This window comes from Artemia franciscana, chromosome 6 (genome assembly GCF_032884065.1).
Source record: "Artemia franciscana chromosome 6, ASM3288406v1, whole genome shotgun sequence".
Taxonomy (NCBI): domain Eukaryota; kingdom Metazoa; phylum Arthropoda; class Branchiopoda; order Anostraca; family Artemiidae; genus Artemia; species Artemia franciscana.
This window is the reverse complement of record NC_088868.1, coordinates 6,710,679-6,730,023: the sequence shown is the minus strand read 5'-3', so window position 1 is coordinate 6,730,023 and position 19,345 is coordinate 6,710,679. Positions and strand designations below refer to the sequence as shown.

At 36.7% G+C, this 19,345-nt stretch overlaps 1 protein-coding gene across 19 annotated transcripts in view; it reads right to left on the bottom strand.

Annotated features, from left to right (window-relative positions):
• The window catches only part of LOC136027968 (protein NDRG3-like), a 221,938-nt gene that overhangs the window by 49,204 nt on the left and 153,389 nt on the right, over positions 1-19,345 (bottom strand). For 14 of the 19 annotated variants that reach the window (XM_065705440.1, XM_065705445.1, XM_065705443.1 and 11 more), the window contains one exon: positions 8,760-8,844. In XM_065705440.1, the coding sequence (XP_065561512.1) occupies positions 8,760-8,844 (85 nt within the window). Of the gene's footprint in view, positions 1-6,511; positions 6,556-8,759; positions 8,845-19,345 lie in introns of all 19 variants that reach the window. The other 5 variants (XR_010617712.1, XM_065705449.1, XM_065705453.1 and 2 more) reach the window with 2 other exon arrangements.

Sequence of the window (19,345 nt, the reverse complement as noted above, 5' to 3'; positions counted from 1 at the left end):
AAATCGACACTGGTCTGTTTAGAGGGCATTTCCTGTCATGCCCCAAAGGATTTTGTAAAGTTTTGAAATACTTGGCTTTCCTGATTGGTAGTTCCAGGACAGTTTTTGGCTTGGTTACATACATAAATAAAATTGGGTGGTTTAATCTGACAATGAAATACAACAAAGTTTCGGTTAGATCGTATAATTTCCATTTCTCGCCCATTTCTAGCTATATTTTATATTTTATTTCATATTTTGATTACCCTACATCGCTCACTACTCTACATACTACCTATCCTTTTTGAAGCTATAGCACTTTCCTTTCTACCAAAACAATAAAATCGCTACTTTACTATTTTACTTCCTCACAACCAATTAGCATTTTATTTACAGGTGCCAAGACATCAATTTGGTTTCAAATATGATGTTTTCTAAAGAACATAGAGCTGGATTGCGCTCAAGACCCATCTTCAAATGCGAATCATGTCATGAGGAAGCCACAATTCACACAGAAAAACCCCTTGCTCCTAGAAGGCTTAAAAAAAAAGACTCAACGAAAACCGTAGTCAAAAAACGGAAAAGGACTGATTTTGATAGTGTGAATACTATCAGAAAGAAACACAAAACAGAAACAGGAACAGTAAGTGTCAACAAAGAGGTAGTGGTTGGTGCAATAGATGGTGGAATGACTCACGCCCAGGTTCAAGAACTTTTCTCTACCATTGGAATAAATACCCCGTCTCAAAAAGTTTTTACGAAATTTGAGAAAGAAATTTGCGTAGAATTGGAAAAATTTCTCTTTGACTATCTTATCGAAAATGGGAAAACCGAGCGAAGGATGGCACTGGAAGCAGGTGAGAAAATTCACCCAAATGGAGCTGTAGAGACATGTGTTATAGTTGATGGAAGCTGGTGTACACCAAGTTATGGGAATAGATATCGTGCACTCTCAGGCTGTGGAGTGGTGATAGGTTTCTATTCGAAGAAACTCTTAAATCTAGGAATTAGGAACAAATATTGCTGTACTTGCGTGAAATACAGGCATCAAGTAAATAGATCTGTTCCTGAACATACATGTTTTATGAACTGGCAGGGGCCCAGTACAGGTATGGAGTCAGATATATTAGTTGACGCATTCCGAATAGCAACATCCATGCACAATCTAAGATATACTCGATTTGTTGCCGACGGCGATTCAAGTACCCATTCTGAAATTATAGCAAGGGTACCATATGGCAGAAATGTAGAAAAATTGAGTGTGCTAATCATGAGTGCAAATGCTTGAAAAACAGACTATATAAGAAGCAGCATGAAAATGCCGAATGCAGAAGATTTCTTAGTGCCGCAATAATAAAGAAAATGTGTGATTTTGCCAGAAATGCAATTGCATGTGCCACCACAGAAAAGAAAAGCGTGAAGGATCTCATCAGTGCGCTGAAGGCTCCTCTACATTTTTTCCGTGGCGACCATAGATTTTGTCCTACACGCTGCTCGTTCTCCGGGAAAGTTCTACAGGTCAATCCTGAAGACACCCCTTGCAACATCTTTCTCAGCCATGTGTATTCAGCCTTTGATACGCTGACCAGAAGGGCTCGTCTACTGATAGGAAACCACACGAGCAACCTGGCAGAATATTTTATGAGCATAGTTGCAAGGCTTATAGGTGGCAAAAACATCATGGTTAGCCAAAGTGCGCGATATACCACCCGTGTTAAAGCAGCAGGAATCCGATTTACGAAAGGTCACTCAGCTCGCCTTGAAATATTTCGAAGAACTGTAGGATCTACACCAAGTAGGCAGTTGAAAAAACTTGCACAACAGCGGGCCATGACTACTGCTCGACGTAAAAAACTGTCTGCTAATAAGCGCCTTTTCACTAATGCTTCCACAAAACTCCCTTCAAAAGAAATCAGGGAGCCAACCGGAGCAGACAAAAACTACGGCTCGAACGCAACTGCTCCGGATCTTGATTGCAGTGCGCTCGAAATTGCAAAAACAGATTTTTTGACTCGTCTCCAATGTACTGCAAGAGATATCCTCAGTATCGAAGAAGCCACTAGGCTTGAGAGAAATTCTATCGATAATAGCTGGATAGAATACAGAAAAAACAGAATTACAGCTTCCATAGCTGGTGCTGTTTGTAAAAGGCGGTTGAAGACTGTGGGCTCATTAGTTCGGCAGCTGCTGTATCCCAGAAACCGCCAAACAAAGGCAATGGAGCATGGTCAGATGTATGAGCCTGTAGCTATTGCAGCTTTTGCAAAGAAAATGGGTTGCATTGTGAACTCTGCTGGGCTTTTCATTCACAAGGAATGGGTTTCTAGGGGCCAGTCCGGACGGGATAGCAATTTTTCCTTCGGGTGAGAAGGCTCTTTTGGAGGTGAAGTGCCCTTTGACAGCAAAAGGGCTTACATTGGAAGAGTGGATAGCGCGTAAAAAAATACATGTCTAGAAAAGAAAGTTAATAGTGAAACAAAGCTGAAAAAAACACATGACTACTATTACCAAATTCAAATGCAATTGGAATGTTGTGACATTGATTTTGTATACTTTGTAATATTTTTAGGGGAAGAGGAATTATATTATGAAAAGATTGGTCGTGACCGTGAATTCTGGTCTAACAAAATGCTGCCAAATCTAAAAAAAAAATTATTTTGAGGCACTGTTACCCGAAATTGTCGACGAAAGGTTGCCAAGAAGTATGGAGATCCGAGAACCGTTTATATATATCCAACTGTGCTAGGTATGGGTAGTTACCATGTGTCATTACAGTCTTATCCGAATACAAATTCAGATATACAAATACTCAAGCAACAATCGAACTTTAGAATATTTTTTAATGAACCCGTATGGATAAGCTAAATAAAAAAAAGTTTTTTTTAACGGAAAGTAAGGAGCGACATTAAAACTTAAACGATCAGAAATCACTTCGTATATGAAAGGGGCTGCTCCCTCCTCAACGCCCCGCTTTTTATGCTAAAGTTTTTTACTGCTTTAAAAAGTAGAATTGAGAGAAAGAGTAAAACTTTAGCGTAAAGAGCGGGGCGTTGAGGAGGGAACAGCCCCTTTCACATACGAATTAATTTATATTCGTTTTAAATTTTAATGTTGCTCCTTGCTTTCAGTTAAAAACATGTCTTTTTTTTTTTTTTAATATCTGAACGTTTTTGAACTAATGCATGTTTTGATTTTGGCTCTCCACAGATGAATAATTAAAACGAAATTTCATATTTATATGGCTTTCTCATAATTTTGATAGAATCACTTTGAGAAAAAAGGAGCAGGGGAGGAGGCTTAGTTGCCCTCCAATGTTTTGGTTACTTAAAAAGGCAACTAGAACTTTTAATATTTTACGAACGTCTTTGCTAGTAAAAGATCTACGTAACTTACGAGTTAGCTTACGTAACGAACTTCTGTATTCTGTTAGTGTTAAATTTTAATGCTGCTCCTTACTTTCAGTTGAAAAAACTGTTTCATATTTATTTTTGTATTGCTCTATTTTGAAATAAGGCTAGAAAATCCTGCGCTCCCTTCATGGAAATTTTCTTCCCCATGACAAATTCCTCCATGAAAAGTTCCCCCAACATAACCCCCTGTTCTCAACCCCCCCCCCCCCCCAACGAAAAAATCCTCCTGAAAACGTCTGTACATTTCCCAATAACCATTACTATATAAACACTGATCAAAGTTTGTAACTTGTAGCCCCTTCCACGGGGATTCTGCTGGAATAAGTCGTCCCCAAAGACACAGTTATAAGGTTTTTCGACTATGCTGAATAAAATGGCTATCTCACAATTTTAATCGGGTGACTGTGGGAAAATAATTAGCGTGGGAGGAGGCCTAGGTGCCCTCCAATTTTTTAGATCACTTAAAAAGGGTACTATATACTTCATTTTTTATATATAATTCATTTGTATATAACTTCTTTTCCGTTGGAATGAGCCCGCTCGCAACATTCTATGACAACTGGTTCGATATAATCACCCCTGGAAAAAAAAATCCATATTTTTGCTGATAGAAGCTTAACACTTCCATGGTAGGGTTCCCTGACAGGCTGATTCGGAAGGGTGTAATTTTGGTTTTATTACTTTTATCGGGTGTTTCCCTCTATTTTCTAAAATAAGGCAATTTTTCTTAGACTCGTAATTTTAGATAGGTATCTCATATATTTAAAGTCAGAATTAAAATGCGATTTTGTTCATGTAGCTATTGGTATCAAAAATCCGTTTTTTAGAGTTTTGGTTACTATTGAGCCGGGTCGCTCCTTAGTACAGTTCGTTACCACGAACTTTTTGATAAAATGAAATAAATTTGTCACTTCGCTGCGAGCAATTATTTAAATTATATTTTTCTAAATAGGTCTGCATGAAGTAAAAACCCGAAAATATGTACTTTTTATTTGTAATTTCCACAATTTTATACCGCGTCTCCTGGCAAATAATGAAGACCAGACCACAGGCACACACGGAGGCGAGGGATTCACCCACCTTAAATTTGTATAATGCTTAATTTTGTCAGCGAAATGTTTAATTTTCCTGTGTTTTCCTGGTATTTCTTTCGTAAGAGCTGAACCCCCCTCCTCCAAAAAAAAATCTCGAATAATAATTTCTCTAATTTTCTCCTCGAATAATAGTTCTTTTCCAAATAAATATTCCTATTTACTTGTCGAATGACGAAGAATGAATATACATAATCGTAATTTTCAGTGAGAAACCCCTTGAGTTTAATGACGGCAGTGAAATCTGATAACCATGAGTATTTGTGTGATATGCCGCGATTGAAAAAGAACTAACAGGCAGTATAATTTTTGGAGGAGCGTCCGGCCTTAAGCATATTAGATGAAAGTATAAGCAAAGTGAATGAATTTTTAGCGTTTTGCGAGATCAGGGTGCTAGAATAGGTTTGAAAATTAATGTTAAGAAGACTAAGTCACTAAGGCTAGGAATAAGTGAAGATGAAAAGGTGACGTTGGGTAACAAAAAGATTGATCAGGTGGGCAGCTTCACTTACGTTGGTAGTATTATTAGTGAATACGCTGTTAACAGTGAAAAAGTTAAAAGTAAAATAGCTAAGGCTCAGGGTGTTATTTCACAGTTAAAAAGGTTTGGAAGAATAGGAAGATAAGTCTGCAAACTAAGATTATAATATTGGAAGCAACAGTGATGACAGTGGTCAAATATGGCTCTGAAGCATGGACGCTCCGAAAGGCGGACGAAAATTTACAAGATGTTTTCCAGAGAAATTGCCTACGGATTGTTCTGGGTACCCGGTTGACTAACCGTATTTCAAACAGTGGGCTACACGAGAAATATGGTTCAATCCCAAATTCTTGGGCTATAATGAAAGAAAGTTTGAGATGGCTAGGCCACGTTCTGCGGATGAAGGATGACAGATTATCCTTTTTGGCCAACCGTTTGGGACTACAGCGAAAGCAGGTCGTTCTCGTCTGGGGTGGAAGGATGTCACAAATAAAGATTTAAAGGAAATGGGAACTTCCTGGGAGGGTGTAAAGAGGGAGGCCTTGAATAGATTGGGTTAGAGAAGGAGCTGTATTGTAGCTGCGTAGTGTGCATAGCTGTGTTGGCCTCAGGTGGCTTGGTGATGCAGTGAGTAATTAGTAGTAGCAGCAGTAGTAGATCAGAGGAAAATCGGTGTTTGGTCTCGAAAGGAAAATATTTCCTCGGCCTATTATCTTGAGAACTAGATGAAACAGACTTTTGTGTCACTGTTATTTAAGAGAAACAGTAACGGTCTAATGCAACTGCTAGAATCCAAAAAGGATGCAGTAAAGCAGTAAGAGCAGGTAAGAGCAGCACAAAGCTAATCAATATAGCACTGTGCTAAATTAACTAAAAAACGAAAACGTCATAATGAATATTAGTCTAATTTCTACAGAAAAATTGCTACTTGGGTTTACATGGGAAATACTTTCCCCTAGTTGAAATAGGCCCCCCCCCTGGTGGCTTGGTTATTTACAAAAATAAAGGAAAGACTATTGCAAAATTAAAGCAAGCCACCGGAAAACATAGTTAACGTAACAAACAGCGTAACGTAACAGCATAGTTAACAGCATAATTAACGTTAACGTTAACAGCAACGTTAATTATGTAACAGTAACAGTAAAAGTAACAGTAACGTTAACAGCATAATTAACGTTAACGTTAACAGCAATGTTAATTATGTAACAGTAACAGTAAAAGTAACAGTAACGTTAACAGCATAATTAACGTTAACGTTAACAGCAACGTTAATTATGTAACAGTAACAGTAAAAGTAACAGTAACGTTAACAGCATAATTAACGTTAACGTTAACAGCAACGTTAATTATGTAACAGTAACAGTAAAAGTAACAGTAACGTTAACAGCATAATTAACGTTAACGTTAACAGCAACGTTAATTATGTAACAGTAACAGTAAAAGTAACAGTAACGTTAACAGCATACTTAACGTAAACAAAGCTGAGCATTGTTAGGCAAGGACAATTCACAAGGTTTTAGGGCTTTAAAACAACAGGTAAAATTACCAACCTTCTATAATAAATTTTGTAGTTGACGCTGTGATTTCGCAACTGCTAGCGTGCAAAAAGGAAAAAAACGGATAAGAGCCATGCAAAGCAATTCAATACAGCACCGTACTCAATTAATAATAAAAAAACAACGAAAAAATAAATTATTACTCCGATACATAGCAACTAAATTGTTTCTATTTTGCAATTCTGAGGAAACCAGGCTAAAAAGTTTGACTTGAATTTTGAAAGTTTGAGTAAGAATGTGATTTGCTTTTAATATTTCACATAAGACTTTTTATGAGCCTTTCAAAGGCTGAATTGATAAAGCCACTAAATACATTTTCCAATATCTTAGCGTCAGCCAATAACTGACAGTCAAAGAATAGAATAAATAGAATAGAAGTCAAAGAGTAAAAGTGTTTCGGTTACTACTCGCGCAAAGTACTCCTGGTCGAAACCAGAGCATCACATCGCCATCAGAGTTGCCAATGTGGGACAATTGTACCGCTTTTGATACAATTTAGAGGTCCTGGTACAATGCGGTATATTTGGACATTTTTTGGTACAATACAAATTTCAATTCGGCAAAGTTTTCAATCAAAGCAGGTAACACCACAGGGAACGGCCAAAGCTGCCAAATTGCTCGAACTTTATTTCCTTTTAGCTGATTTTTGGCGTTTACCTAGCAGGTATACTAGAACATTTATAAGGACTGACTTCTCCTGAACTTCGAAAAGAAAATTCCGCTACGTTGAATAAAAAAAATAAATAAAATAAAATAAATTTACACTTTGTAGTGATTTAGGTTTGATTAAAAGTGAATGCTTCTCTGGCACAAAAAGGGGGAAGCCAATCATTTCTAAATATTTCTCCCACATATATTGAAAAAGTTTATAAGGGACGAGATAGGGTGATTTTTTACGGTATCGAGTCCCCTTAACCAGCCAATTCGGCGTACTCCATTTAGGGTATCTAGGAAAGCTAAGAACTAAACAAGATGCTAAATAGGATGTCAGAAGAACGATATAGCCAGTTATGCCAGCCTGCTCGGATTAAAATGGTGTGGAAAACTTGAAAACTAAATAAGATACACTAAATCATAAAACAAAGGACAACTAAAAAGAAACAAAAAGGACGGCTAAAAATGATAAAACAAAGGACAAACTAAAAGATAAACAAAGGAAAACTGAAAACTAAATAAGATACACTAAATGAGACATTGAAAGACAGAATTAGCGAGTCATGCGAGCCTTTTCAATTTAAACTGGGTGCGGTAAACATCACAGAACATCTTATAAAGGGACTGTTACGATTAAAAAAAAGGTTGGTAGAAAAAAAAAGAAAAAGGGAAAAAATAAACAGTAAAACGGTCGGAATTTTTTGCATAACAAGGATGTAGCAAATAAAAGCTAGGTTTATTTTCACTGATATGCTACAATAATGCACTTGGTTGAGAGGGCACTCCTTCAGGTTTGTTCACCACCAAGAAAGAAAGAAAAAAAAAAAAAAAAAAAAAAAAAAAAAAGCCAAATTCCATATCCATATAGCAGCCAAGGGTGAGCAACGTCGTGACAGATAAGCGCAAGTTTCGAACAGAAGAAATATATTTCTCACATGCAAAGGAAAACTTTAAAAAAATCATTAGAATATGACGAAACAGAGAGCATAAGAGAGACAGCAAGAGCCTACTTTCTGAGTTTTGGGGTTACAGGCTCGTATCCAGGATTTTCTTTCAGGGGTAGGGGGTTTACAAAAAGTAATTTAGAAAACGCGTAATTTTTTAAATATTGATTTTTGTTACGGTTTTACGAGTCGGACAAACATTTCAGGGTAGGGGTGGGCTATGGAAAGGTTAATGGTGGGTAAGGCGGGTGGAGGGTGGCTGGTTAATTATAGGAAGCTTAATGGGTGAGTAACGCGGGTGGGTGGGTTACTACGGAAAGCTTAATGGGTAGGTAACGCAGGTGGGTAACTACGGAAAGTGAAATTATTAATAAGGAAGGCGAAAAAAGTTTAACAAGTGTATTAAGAATGCAAAAAAAATTCCAAAAAGTGTGCGCAGAAGTGGTGCCAAAGATTTTCCACAATAAAAACAAATGCATGTTTATTCTTCAACCCAGATTTTGAAATAATATTTTCATCTCTTGAATATTAAACACAAAATTGTCCATCAAAATTCCATAGTTAAAATCAGAAAGATTACATATTCAAAGATATAAAATTGAAGAAATGAAGAAACTGAAAATGAAGAAATGAGGAGTACTAACCAAAACCGAGCCCTTGCAAGAAAAGTCTCATTGCTTCAATAATCTTAGCTGGTTGCTCTTCTAATACCATGCTGCAGTCCTGAATCTGAAAAACAAATAATTAAACACCATTAAACAAGTATCATACTTGAACGTGCGTGAGAGCGTGAGAAAGAGAAAGAAAGAGAGAGAGAGAGAGAGTGAGAGAGAGAGAGAGAGAGAGAGAGAGAGGGAGAGAGAGAGAGAGAGAGAGAGAGAGAGAGAGAGAGAGAGAGAGAGAGAGAGAGAGAGAAAGAAAGAAAGAGTATGCTTAAAAACTAATGTTCAACGAACGACTCGTTGATACAGATTATTCAGCATTCGAAGTCCTTGATTTTAAAATAATTCTTTGAAAAGTTAAAACTAAAATTACAAGACAGTTCTCATCTATTCCGTGGTTTGCAGTTCTGCTAAGAAGCGAGAGAGACGGAATAGTGATAAGGAGGGGGAAGGCTCGTGGGATTAATATGAGGAACTACCCCTCCCCAAAAGGAGCATAAAAAATATTCCTTTTAAAACGATTCCATTCCACTGGTAAAATCATTCGACCCCCTCATCAAACAGTTCGTGGTAACGAACTGTAGAAAGGAGCGACCCGGCTCAATAGTAACCAAAACTCTAAAAAATGGAATTTTGATACCAATAGCTACATCAAAAGAATCGCATTTTAATGCTGATCTTAAATATATAAGTTTCATCAAGTTTAGTCTTACTCATCAAAAGTTACGAGCCTGAAAAAATTTGCGTTATTTTAGAAAATAGGGGGAAACACCCCCAAAAAGTCATAGAATCTTAACGAAAATAACACCATTTTGCATTTTGTGCCAGAAGGCAGATCACGGATGCGTGTTTATTTGTTTTCTTGTTTTTTTTTTCCCAGGGGTGATCGTATCGACCCAGTTGTCCTAGAATGTTGCAAGAGGGCTCATTCTAACGGAAATGAAAAGTTCTAGTGCCCTTTTCAAGTGACCAAAGAAATTGGAGGGCACCTAGGCCCCCTCCCACGCTAATTATTTTCCCAAAGTCAACGGATCAAAATTCTAAGATAGCCATTTTATTCAGCGTAGTCGAAAAACCTTATAACTATGTCTTTGGGGACGACTTACTCCCCCACAGTCCCCGTGGGAGGGGCAACAAGTTACAAAACTTTGACCAGTGCTTACATATATTAGTGGTTATTGAAAAGTGTACAGGCGTTTTCAATAGGATTTTTTTTGGTTGGGGGGAGGGGTTGAGAAGAGGGGGATATGCTGGGGGAACTTTCCATCGAGAATTTGTCATGGGAGAAGAAAATTTCCATGAAGGGAGAGCAGGATTTACTAGCACTATTAAAAAAAAACAATTAAAAAATAAATATGAAAAAGTTTTTCAGCTGGAAGTAAGGAACAGCATTAAAACTTAAAACAAACAGAAATTATTACCCATATGAGGGGCTCACCTCCTTCTAAAACCTCGCTCTTTACGCTAAAGTATTTTTAGTAATTTTAACTATTTATTCTACGGCCTTTGTGATTCAGGGGTCATTCTTAATGAATTGGGATAAAATTAAAGCTTTAGTGTAAAGAGCGAGGTACTGACGAGGGGGCGAACCCCCTCTTATATGTAATAAAAACATGAGAATACAAAAGTTCTTTACGTAAGCTAATTTATAAGTTACGTAAATCTTTTACTAATAAAATGATTCGTAAAAAATTAGAAGTTCTAGTTGCCTTTTTAATTAACCAAAAAATCGGAGGGCAACTAGGCTTCCTCCCCCGCTCTTTTTTCTCGAAATCGTTCGATCAGAATTATGAGAAAGCCATTTAGCCCCCCCCCCCAAAAAAAATATACAAATTTCGTTTTGATTATTCCTCTGCGGAGAGCCAAAATCAAAACATGCATTGATTCAAAAACGTTCAGAAATTAAATAAAAAAAAAAAAGTTTTTTTAACTGAAAGTAAGGAGCGACATTAAAACTTAAAACGAACAGAAATTACTTCGTATATGAAAGAGGCTGCTTCCTCATCAACGCCCCGCTCTTTACGCTAAAGTCTTTTACTGTTTTAAAAAGAAGAATTGAGAGAAAGAGTCAAACTTTAGCGTAAAGAGCGGGGTGTTGATGAGGAAGCAGCCTCTTTCATATACGAAGTAATTTCTGTTTGTTTTAAGTTTTAATGTCGCTCCTTACTTTCAGTTAAAAAAACTTGTTTTTTTTATTTAATCTAAGCTAAACTTGATGTGTACCTATGGCAATAAGGATAATCAAGGCAACTAGTATAGTACCGTCAGAAAAACAACGAAAACTAAAAACAATTTTCATAAAAACACAAACTTCCAGTACTTCAAACGTAGGAAAATTTATCCTCTTAAATTTATAATAGATCTACAATTACACACTAAATCTAATATTATATAAAAATTATATAATCAATCTGCAATTTTTTCTTAGATTTATGCGAGTCTGTCAAGAAAATAGAAACATATTCCGTGCAGAAAAAAGCTGAAATCTTGGATCTAGCACAATGAGTGTTATTCTTCTTTTTTTCATATTACAATTTTTGCGGCCACTATCAATAATGATGATGATGATGATTGATGATGAATAATGATGATATCAATAATGATAATTTGTCGCAAATGCTGCTAATTTCCGCATTTTTTACAGCTTTGTCGTATTTGTTTTAAGGGATTTTCCAGGGATTACCTCTGCTGGAAGGCTATTCCAGGTTGTGACACATCTTCGGGAGAGATTCTTAGGTATCACAGACGGGGTGTACCCTGCTGAAGGTAGTCCTACCATGCTGTGTTTTCCTCTTATTTTCAAGAACGAGCTTCAATAATTCCTCTGATGTTGAAACGATCTTGGATCGACTACAGTGGTTTGACATCAGGGTATCCAGAAGTTGCGGCGTAAGTTCCTAAATTTTGAGGATGTTGGAGAGGAGCGATACGGGTTTCCAGAAGTTGCGGCGTAAGTTGCTTAATTTTGAACATGTTGGAGAGGAACGATACGAGTTTCCAGAAGTTGCGGCGCAAGCTGCTTAATTTTGAGCATGTTGGAGGAGCGATACAGGTTTCCAGAAGTTGTGGCGTAAGCTGCTTAATTTTGAGCATACTGGAGGGAAGCGATATGAGTTTGCAGATGTTGCGGCGTAAGTTGCTTAATTTTGGGCATGTTAGGGAGGAGCGATACGGGTTTCCAGAAGTTACGACGTAAACTGCTTAATTTTGAGCATGCTGGAGAGGAGTGATACGGGTTTTCTGGACAAAAGAGGGCATTCATATTCTCTGACAGCTCTGATGAACGACGTGAACACAGGAAAAATGGACTCGTCAAGGAGAAGGCTTGTGGCTCTTAGGATAACTCCCACCTTTTGAGAGCAGGGAGCTTCATTCCTAATCCAGTTTTTGATCATACCGGATGTATCTAAACAACTGCCGCTTACTCAATTCCCATTCACAATCACGTCTGCGTGAGCTCAAGAATACCAGGTTGGACGATTAAAATGTTGAGGAAAACCTGGCAGAAACAAAAACCTTATAAAGTATAGAAACTAAACATGGCTGCTTCTAACGATCTCCATTTTTACTTTGTCGATAGAATACAACTCTATAGACCTTAGAAGAAAAGGAATTAGGAGATCACGAACAAGTCAAGACAGACTATTCATTTAGTCAATCGTGTACATTGCGCCCGTGGGAAATCTAAATCCCCCGAGGTCTCTCGATGTAGTTTTACGAACATTCAGAATAACGTGTCGCATATAAGCGTTTCAAGCAAATGCGCATTGTTAACAAGAGACCAATGAATATGAAATTATTGAAGGGGTAAGTTATGAAGTATTAACCCAGGGGTGGGGCAGAACTTATTTCAGACATATTTTTGGGGGTCATAGCGCTAAATATGCTGAGAAATGATAACTTGGAGGAATAATCCTTTCTTTGTAAGTCATACAAAAACAAGAGCTAAGAGCTCATATGGCACTTGTGACGAGGCATGAAGAGCTAAGAGCCAAGAGATCACATGGTATGAGCTCTAACAGAATTCTATGAATCAATAGATTGATTTAAAAGGAAAATAAGAGGCTTAATGTCGGTCAGGATTTAAAATAAGAGCTGAGTCACGATGTCTTTCTAAATATCAAAATTCATTAAGATCCAATCACCCACTCGTATGTTATAAATACCTGATTTTTTCTAATTTTCCCTCTCCCTTTAGCCCCCCAGATGGTCGAATCTGGGAAAACGACTTTTATCAAGTTTGTGCAGCTTCCTGACACGCCTACCAATTTTCATCGTCCTATCACGTCCAGAAGCACCAAACTCGCCAAATCACTGAACCCCTCCCCCCAGCTCCCCCAAAGAGAGCGAATCCAGAACGGTTCCGTCAATTGCTTATTCTATCCACCAAGCTTCATCCCGATTCCTCCACTAAAGTGTTTTCCAAGATTTCCCCCTCCAACTCCCCCCAATGTCAAGAGATCTGGTCGGGATTTGAAATAAGAGCTCTGAGACATGAATTCCTTCTAAATATCAAATTTCATTAAGATCCGATCACCTATTCGTAAGATAAAAATACCCCAATTTTCACGTTTTCCAAGAATTCCAGTTTCCCCGTCTAATCCCCCCAAAGTCACAGGGTCTGGTCGGAATTTAAAATTAGAGCTTTAAAGCACAAGATCCTTCTAAATATCAAATTTCATTAAGATCTGGTCACCCTTTCGTAAGTTACAAATACCTCAATTTTCAAAATTACCCCCCCCCCCCAAATCCACCAAAGAGAGCAGATCCGGTCCGGTTATGTCAGTCACGTATCTTAGACAGGTTTTTATTCTTCCCATCCAGTTTCATCCTGATCTCACCGCTTTAAGTATTTTCAAAGATTTCCGGTACCCCCTCCCCCCCAATTACACTGGATCCGGTTGAGATTAAAGATAAGACACCTGAGAGACACGATATCCTTCTAAATATCAAATTTCATTGAGATCCGATCACCCGTTCGTAAGTTAAAAATTTCAAATTTTTCTAATTTTTCAGAATTAACCCCCCCCCCAACTACCCCAAAGAGAGCGGATCCGTTCCGGTTATGTCAATCATGTATCTAGGACTTGTGCTTATTTTTCCCACCAAGTTTCATCCCGATCCCTCCACTCTAAGCCCCCTCCCAACTCTCCCCTCCCCTCAATGTCACCAGATCTGGTCGGGATTTAAAATAAGAGCTCTGAGACACGATATACTTCTAAATATCAAATTTAATTGAGATTCGATCACCCGTTCGTAAGTTAAAAATACCTCATTTTAAAAAAAAATTCAGAATTACCCCCCCCCCCCCCAACTACCCCAAAGAGCGGAACCGTTCCAGTTATGTCAATCATGTATCTAGGACTTGTGCAAATTTTTCCCACCAAGTTTCATCCCGATTCCTCCACTCTATGTGTTTTCCAAGATTTTAGGTTTCCCCCTCCAAACTCCCCCCCCCCCAATATCACCAGATCCGGTCGGGATTTAAAATAACAGCTCTAAGACACGATATCCTTCCAAACATCAAATTTCATTAAGATCTGATCAACCGTTCGTAAGTTAAAAATACTTCAATTTTTCTATTTTTCCAAATTAACGGGCCCCCCACTCCCTCCCCCAGATGGTCAAATCTGGAAAACGACTATTTCTAATTTAATCTGGTCCGGTCACTGATACGCCTGTCAAATTTCATCGTCCTAGCTTACCTGGAAGTGCCTAAAGTAGCAAAACCGGGACCGACAGACCGACAGAATTTGCGATTGCTATATGTCACTTGGTTAATACCAAGTGCCATAAAAATTGAGATATTGGCTTTGAATTAGAAAGATGATATAACATTCAAGTAATATGCATATAGATTAGAGCACTGATTGAACAGAAAAACTTTGGAAAAACAATGTCTGTTTAATTAATGAAATCACTTTTAGAATTAATATAACTTTACAAATTTGAAGTTAAAGGGGAACGGTATATGAAACGTCACGGCTGTCTCTTCCATGCTAAATATTTTTTTGCATGTCTGGCAAAAGCAAACATATAACGGTACTGATTTTGGATCTTATATATTGCCTCTATCTAGCACTATAATCTATGTTGGCCATTTTATTATTATGTTGTTTTCTTTTACTGGGCTTTCTAAATAATTATTTTTCATGCAAATTCCATTTCAAGCTGTCTAAGAAAATGGTGCATACAAGTTTAATAATTTTAACATTGGCTTGTAGAGATTTTTGAAAACAACAACTTGACTTAGAAGTTTTTTTCTATTTAGCTTAAAAAATGTATTTTCATCAATTCTTTTTTTTCCTGCTACAGTTTGTTACCATCAGTTTTATATTAGAAACTCCTCAAAGATAGAATACTTGAATATGGTCCGGTTTCCCCTCCAACTCGCCCCCAATGTCACCGGATCTGGTCGGGATTTAAAATAAAGACTCTGAAGCACAAGATGCTTCTAAATATCAAATTTCATTAAGATCTGATCATCCGTTCGTAAGTTACAAATACCTCATTTTTTCTAATTTTTCCGAATTACCCCCTCCCTTGGAGGGGAAACCGGAAATCTTGGAATACATGAAAATTAAGGCATCTTTATCTTACGAATGGGTGGTCGGATCTTAATGAAACTTGATTAAAAGAAAGATCTCATGTCTCAGATACTCCATTTTCAGTTTGAATCGGATCCAGGGACATAGAGGGTTGGAAGGGGGAAACAGAAATCTTGAAAACCGGAAATCTTGGAAAATGCTTTGAGTGGAGAGATCAGGATGAGACTTTGTGGGTAGAATAAGCAAATATCGTAGATAAGTGATTGACGTAACCGGACTGGATTCGCCCTCTTTGAGGGAGTTAGGGGGGTGGTCCAGTGCTTTGGCGAGTTCGGTGCTTCTAGACGTGCTAGGACGATGAAAATTGGTAGGCGTGTCATGGACCCGCACAAATTGACTTGATAAAGTTTTTTCCCCGATTTGACCATCTGGGGGTTGAAGAGAGAGGAAAAATTAGAAAAAAATGAGGCACTTTTAATTTACGAGTGGGTGATCGGATCTTAATGAATTTAGATATTTAGAAGGACTCTTGACTCAGAGTTTTTATTTTAAATCCCGACCGGCATTAAGCCTCCGATTTTCCTTTTAAAGCAATCTATTGATTCTAAGTGGCAAAAAATACAAAATTCAACATTTTTGCAGATAGGACCTTGAAATCTCTATAGTAAGATTCTCTGATACATTAAATCTGATGGTGTGATTTTCATTCAGATTCTCGGACTTTCAGGGGGTGTTTCCTCCTTCTTTCGTAAATAAGGCAAATTTTCTCTTGCTCGTAACTTTTGATGGGTACGACTTATATATAATATGAAACTTATATACTTAAAATCAGCATAAAAATCCGACTCTTTTGATGTATATAGGTATTAAAATTTCGTTTTTTAAAGTTTCGGTTACTATTGAGCCGGGTAATGAAAGTAAGGAGCAACATTAAAACTTAAAACGAACAGAAATTACTCCGTATATAAAAGGGGTTTTCCTCCTTAACGCCTCGCTCTTTACGCTAAAATTTGACTCTTTCTCTTAACTCTACTTTTTAAAACAGTAAAAAACTAAAACCTAGCCCAACAACTATGTCTTTGAAATAGCGTGATCCCCCCAACCCCTGGGGAAAGCTCTTTAATTTACAAAAATTACCCATTGTTTGCGTATAGTATTTGTTGTTGGGAAGTATACATACATTTTCCGGGTGGAGAGGGGAAGACGAATTTTCTGCGGGGGAATTTTGCACAGGGAGAATTTTCTGTAGAGAGGGAAGTTTCCAGGGGGTGAACTTTTCAGGAGAAAATTTTACACTGGGGAAGTATGCCAGAATTCCTACATGAATTTCTTTATGTGTCATGCTTTCTCTTTACCGACCAATTTTGCGAGTGGCGATGTTAAGGGTAATTGTCCGGGGTAAATATTCACCAGGATTGAATTGTCCTGAGAATACTTTCGCAGGAAGGGGGTTTTTCCGTCGAGGTGGAACCAGATATCCTTACTTTATTTAAAGAAAAAACGATTAGAAATTAAACAAAAAAGCAAGCTTTTTCAAGTGACAGTAAGGAGAAACATTAAAACTCAAAATGAACAGAAACTATTATGATTATGAGGGGGCAGCCCCTCCTCAACACCTCGCTCTTTACATTAAAGTTTAAATTTGTCCCAATTCTTTTACAAACGACTCCTGAAACACAAGAGCCGTTTAATTAAAATAATAAGCAATTTTTTTCAAAGTGCCAAAAAACTTTAGCGTAAAGAGCGAGGTGTTGAGTAGGGGAAAACCTCTTTTATATACATAATAATTTCTTTTGTTTTAAGTTTTAATGTTGCTCCTTATATTTAGTTGAAAAATCTTGTTTTTTTTTTTTTTTATTTAAGGTCTATATAAAATGATAACATAGATAGTAAATGTTTCTTCGAACATATAGATGTTTTTACTCAATTGTCCCTTTTAGAAATATCCACAAAAAAAATTCTATGCGAGATTATTAGCGGCTCATTAATGTATACTATGGTGTTCTTATATATTGTATTTATACTACCGCAATTACTGAACTGAATTATAGGGCAGTAACAGCACATTAGGAGCTTAGAATGATAATCTAGTTTATCAAGTTTCTAATATTATATTTGATCACATGAATGTGCAAATACTTTAATGTCATGCACGTTTTTGCAACTTGGGTCTAATATTATTACACCGGTGAATATGGTTAATTTAAGAAAGGCGCTACCAAGTCGAGAGAAAATGTTTACCTAAAACTAAACAACTTCGTTATATTTGGTTTGCCAAAGTTTAAGGTAGGCTATACGACTTAGTATCTTGCTAAATCGAATAAATTTCATACTATAACGAGACTCAACTATAACAAAACCATAACTATAACGATAACTATAACTATAACGAGATTCAGAGCGACTTCACCGAACCTTAAGTTTTTTTTTTTTTTTTAACGCAAAAGTATTATTAGAATTATAATGTCTAATATTTTATAAAGCATCATTTGGATTTTCAAAATTATTCCCTATTGCTCCACAAAGGAGAGGAGGGGGGATAAAATTATCCTGCTCCAATGAATAGTTTTTTAAACACAAGAAAAAGCACGTAGAATTTTCTGCCAGTGGGAGCCGTATCCTTAGGGAGCATTCCAATTTGAAGCTATAAGAAAAAACGTGAGTCAATCCCGCATTCTAAAGCTATAATGAGAGAAAGGTACAGATGGCATTGACATGTTCTGCGGAAAAGATACTCCTTATCGGCCAACCGTCTAGGGCCAAACGAAAAGCAGATCGCCCTCAAATTGGGTGGGAGGATAACGCAAGGAAAGATTTAAGGGAAATGAAAACCTGCTGGGAGGGTGTGAAGAGGTTGAGCTTAATAATATTATCCTTATATAAAGAAAAGATCAAAGAAGTATTTATTGGGAGGGGAGGACGAGGAACCTTAGCTTCTGTGGTCTTTGTTTATTTTTATTCATTTAAATACATATATATATATATATATATATATATATATATATATATATAAATATATATATATATATATATATATATATATATATATAAATATATATATATATATATATATATATATATATATATATATATATATATATATATATATATATAATATATATATATATATATATATATATAAATATATATATATATATATATATATATATATATATATATATATATATATATATATATATATATATATATATATATATATATATATAAATTTTGAGTTATTTAGTTGCATTTATTGATAAACGCTCATTTAAAGTAACTATATCATCTTCACGAGGGCTATGCACCCCCAGTAACGTTTAGTACCAATTTGGTGGTCCCACAAACTTAGACCTTTTAATGAAAAATGTTAATTCTATGAAATGAGCCAAATTTATGCTTTCGGCCAAGTCAAGTTAGTAGCGTTTAAGCGCTCTTTTGAACTAACTATATCATTTTAACGAGGGCTATGCATCCCCAGTAACATTGAGTACCAATTTGGTGGTCCGACAAACTTAGACATTTTAATGAAAAATAATAATTCTACGAAATGAGCCAAATTTATGCTTTCGGACAAGTCAAGATAGTAGCGTTTAAGCGCTCTTTTGAACTAACTGTATCATCTTCACGAGGGCTATGCACCCCCAGTAATGTTTAGTACCAATTGGGTGGTCCCACAAACTTAGACCTTTTAATGAAAAATGTTAATTCTATGAAATGAGCCAAATTTATGCTTTCGGCCAAGTCAAGTTAGTAGCGTTTAAGCGCTCTTTTTAGCTAACTATATCATCTTCACGAGGGCTATGCACCCCCAGTAACATTAAGTACCAATTTGGTGGTCCCACAAACTTAGACCTTTTAATGAAAAATATTAATTCTATGAAATGAGCCAAATTTTTGCTTTCGGCCAAGTCAAGTTAGTAGCGTTTAAGCGCTCTTTTGAACTAACTATATCATTTTAACGAGGCCTATGCATCCCCAGTAACATTGAGTACCAATTTGGTGGTCCAACAAACTTAGACA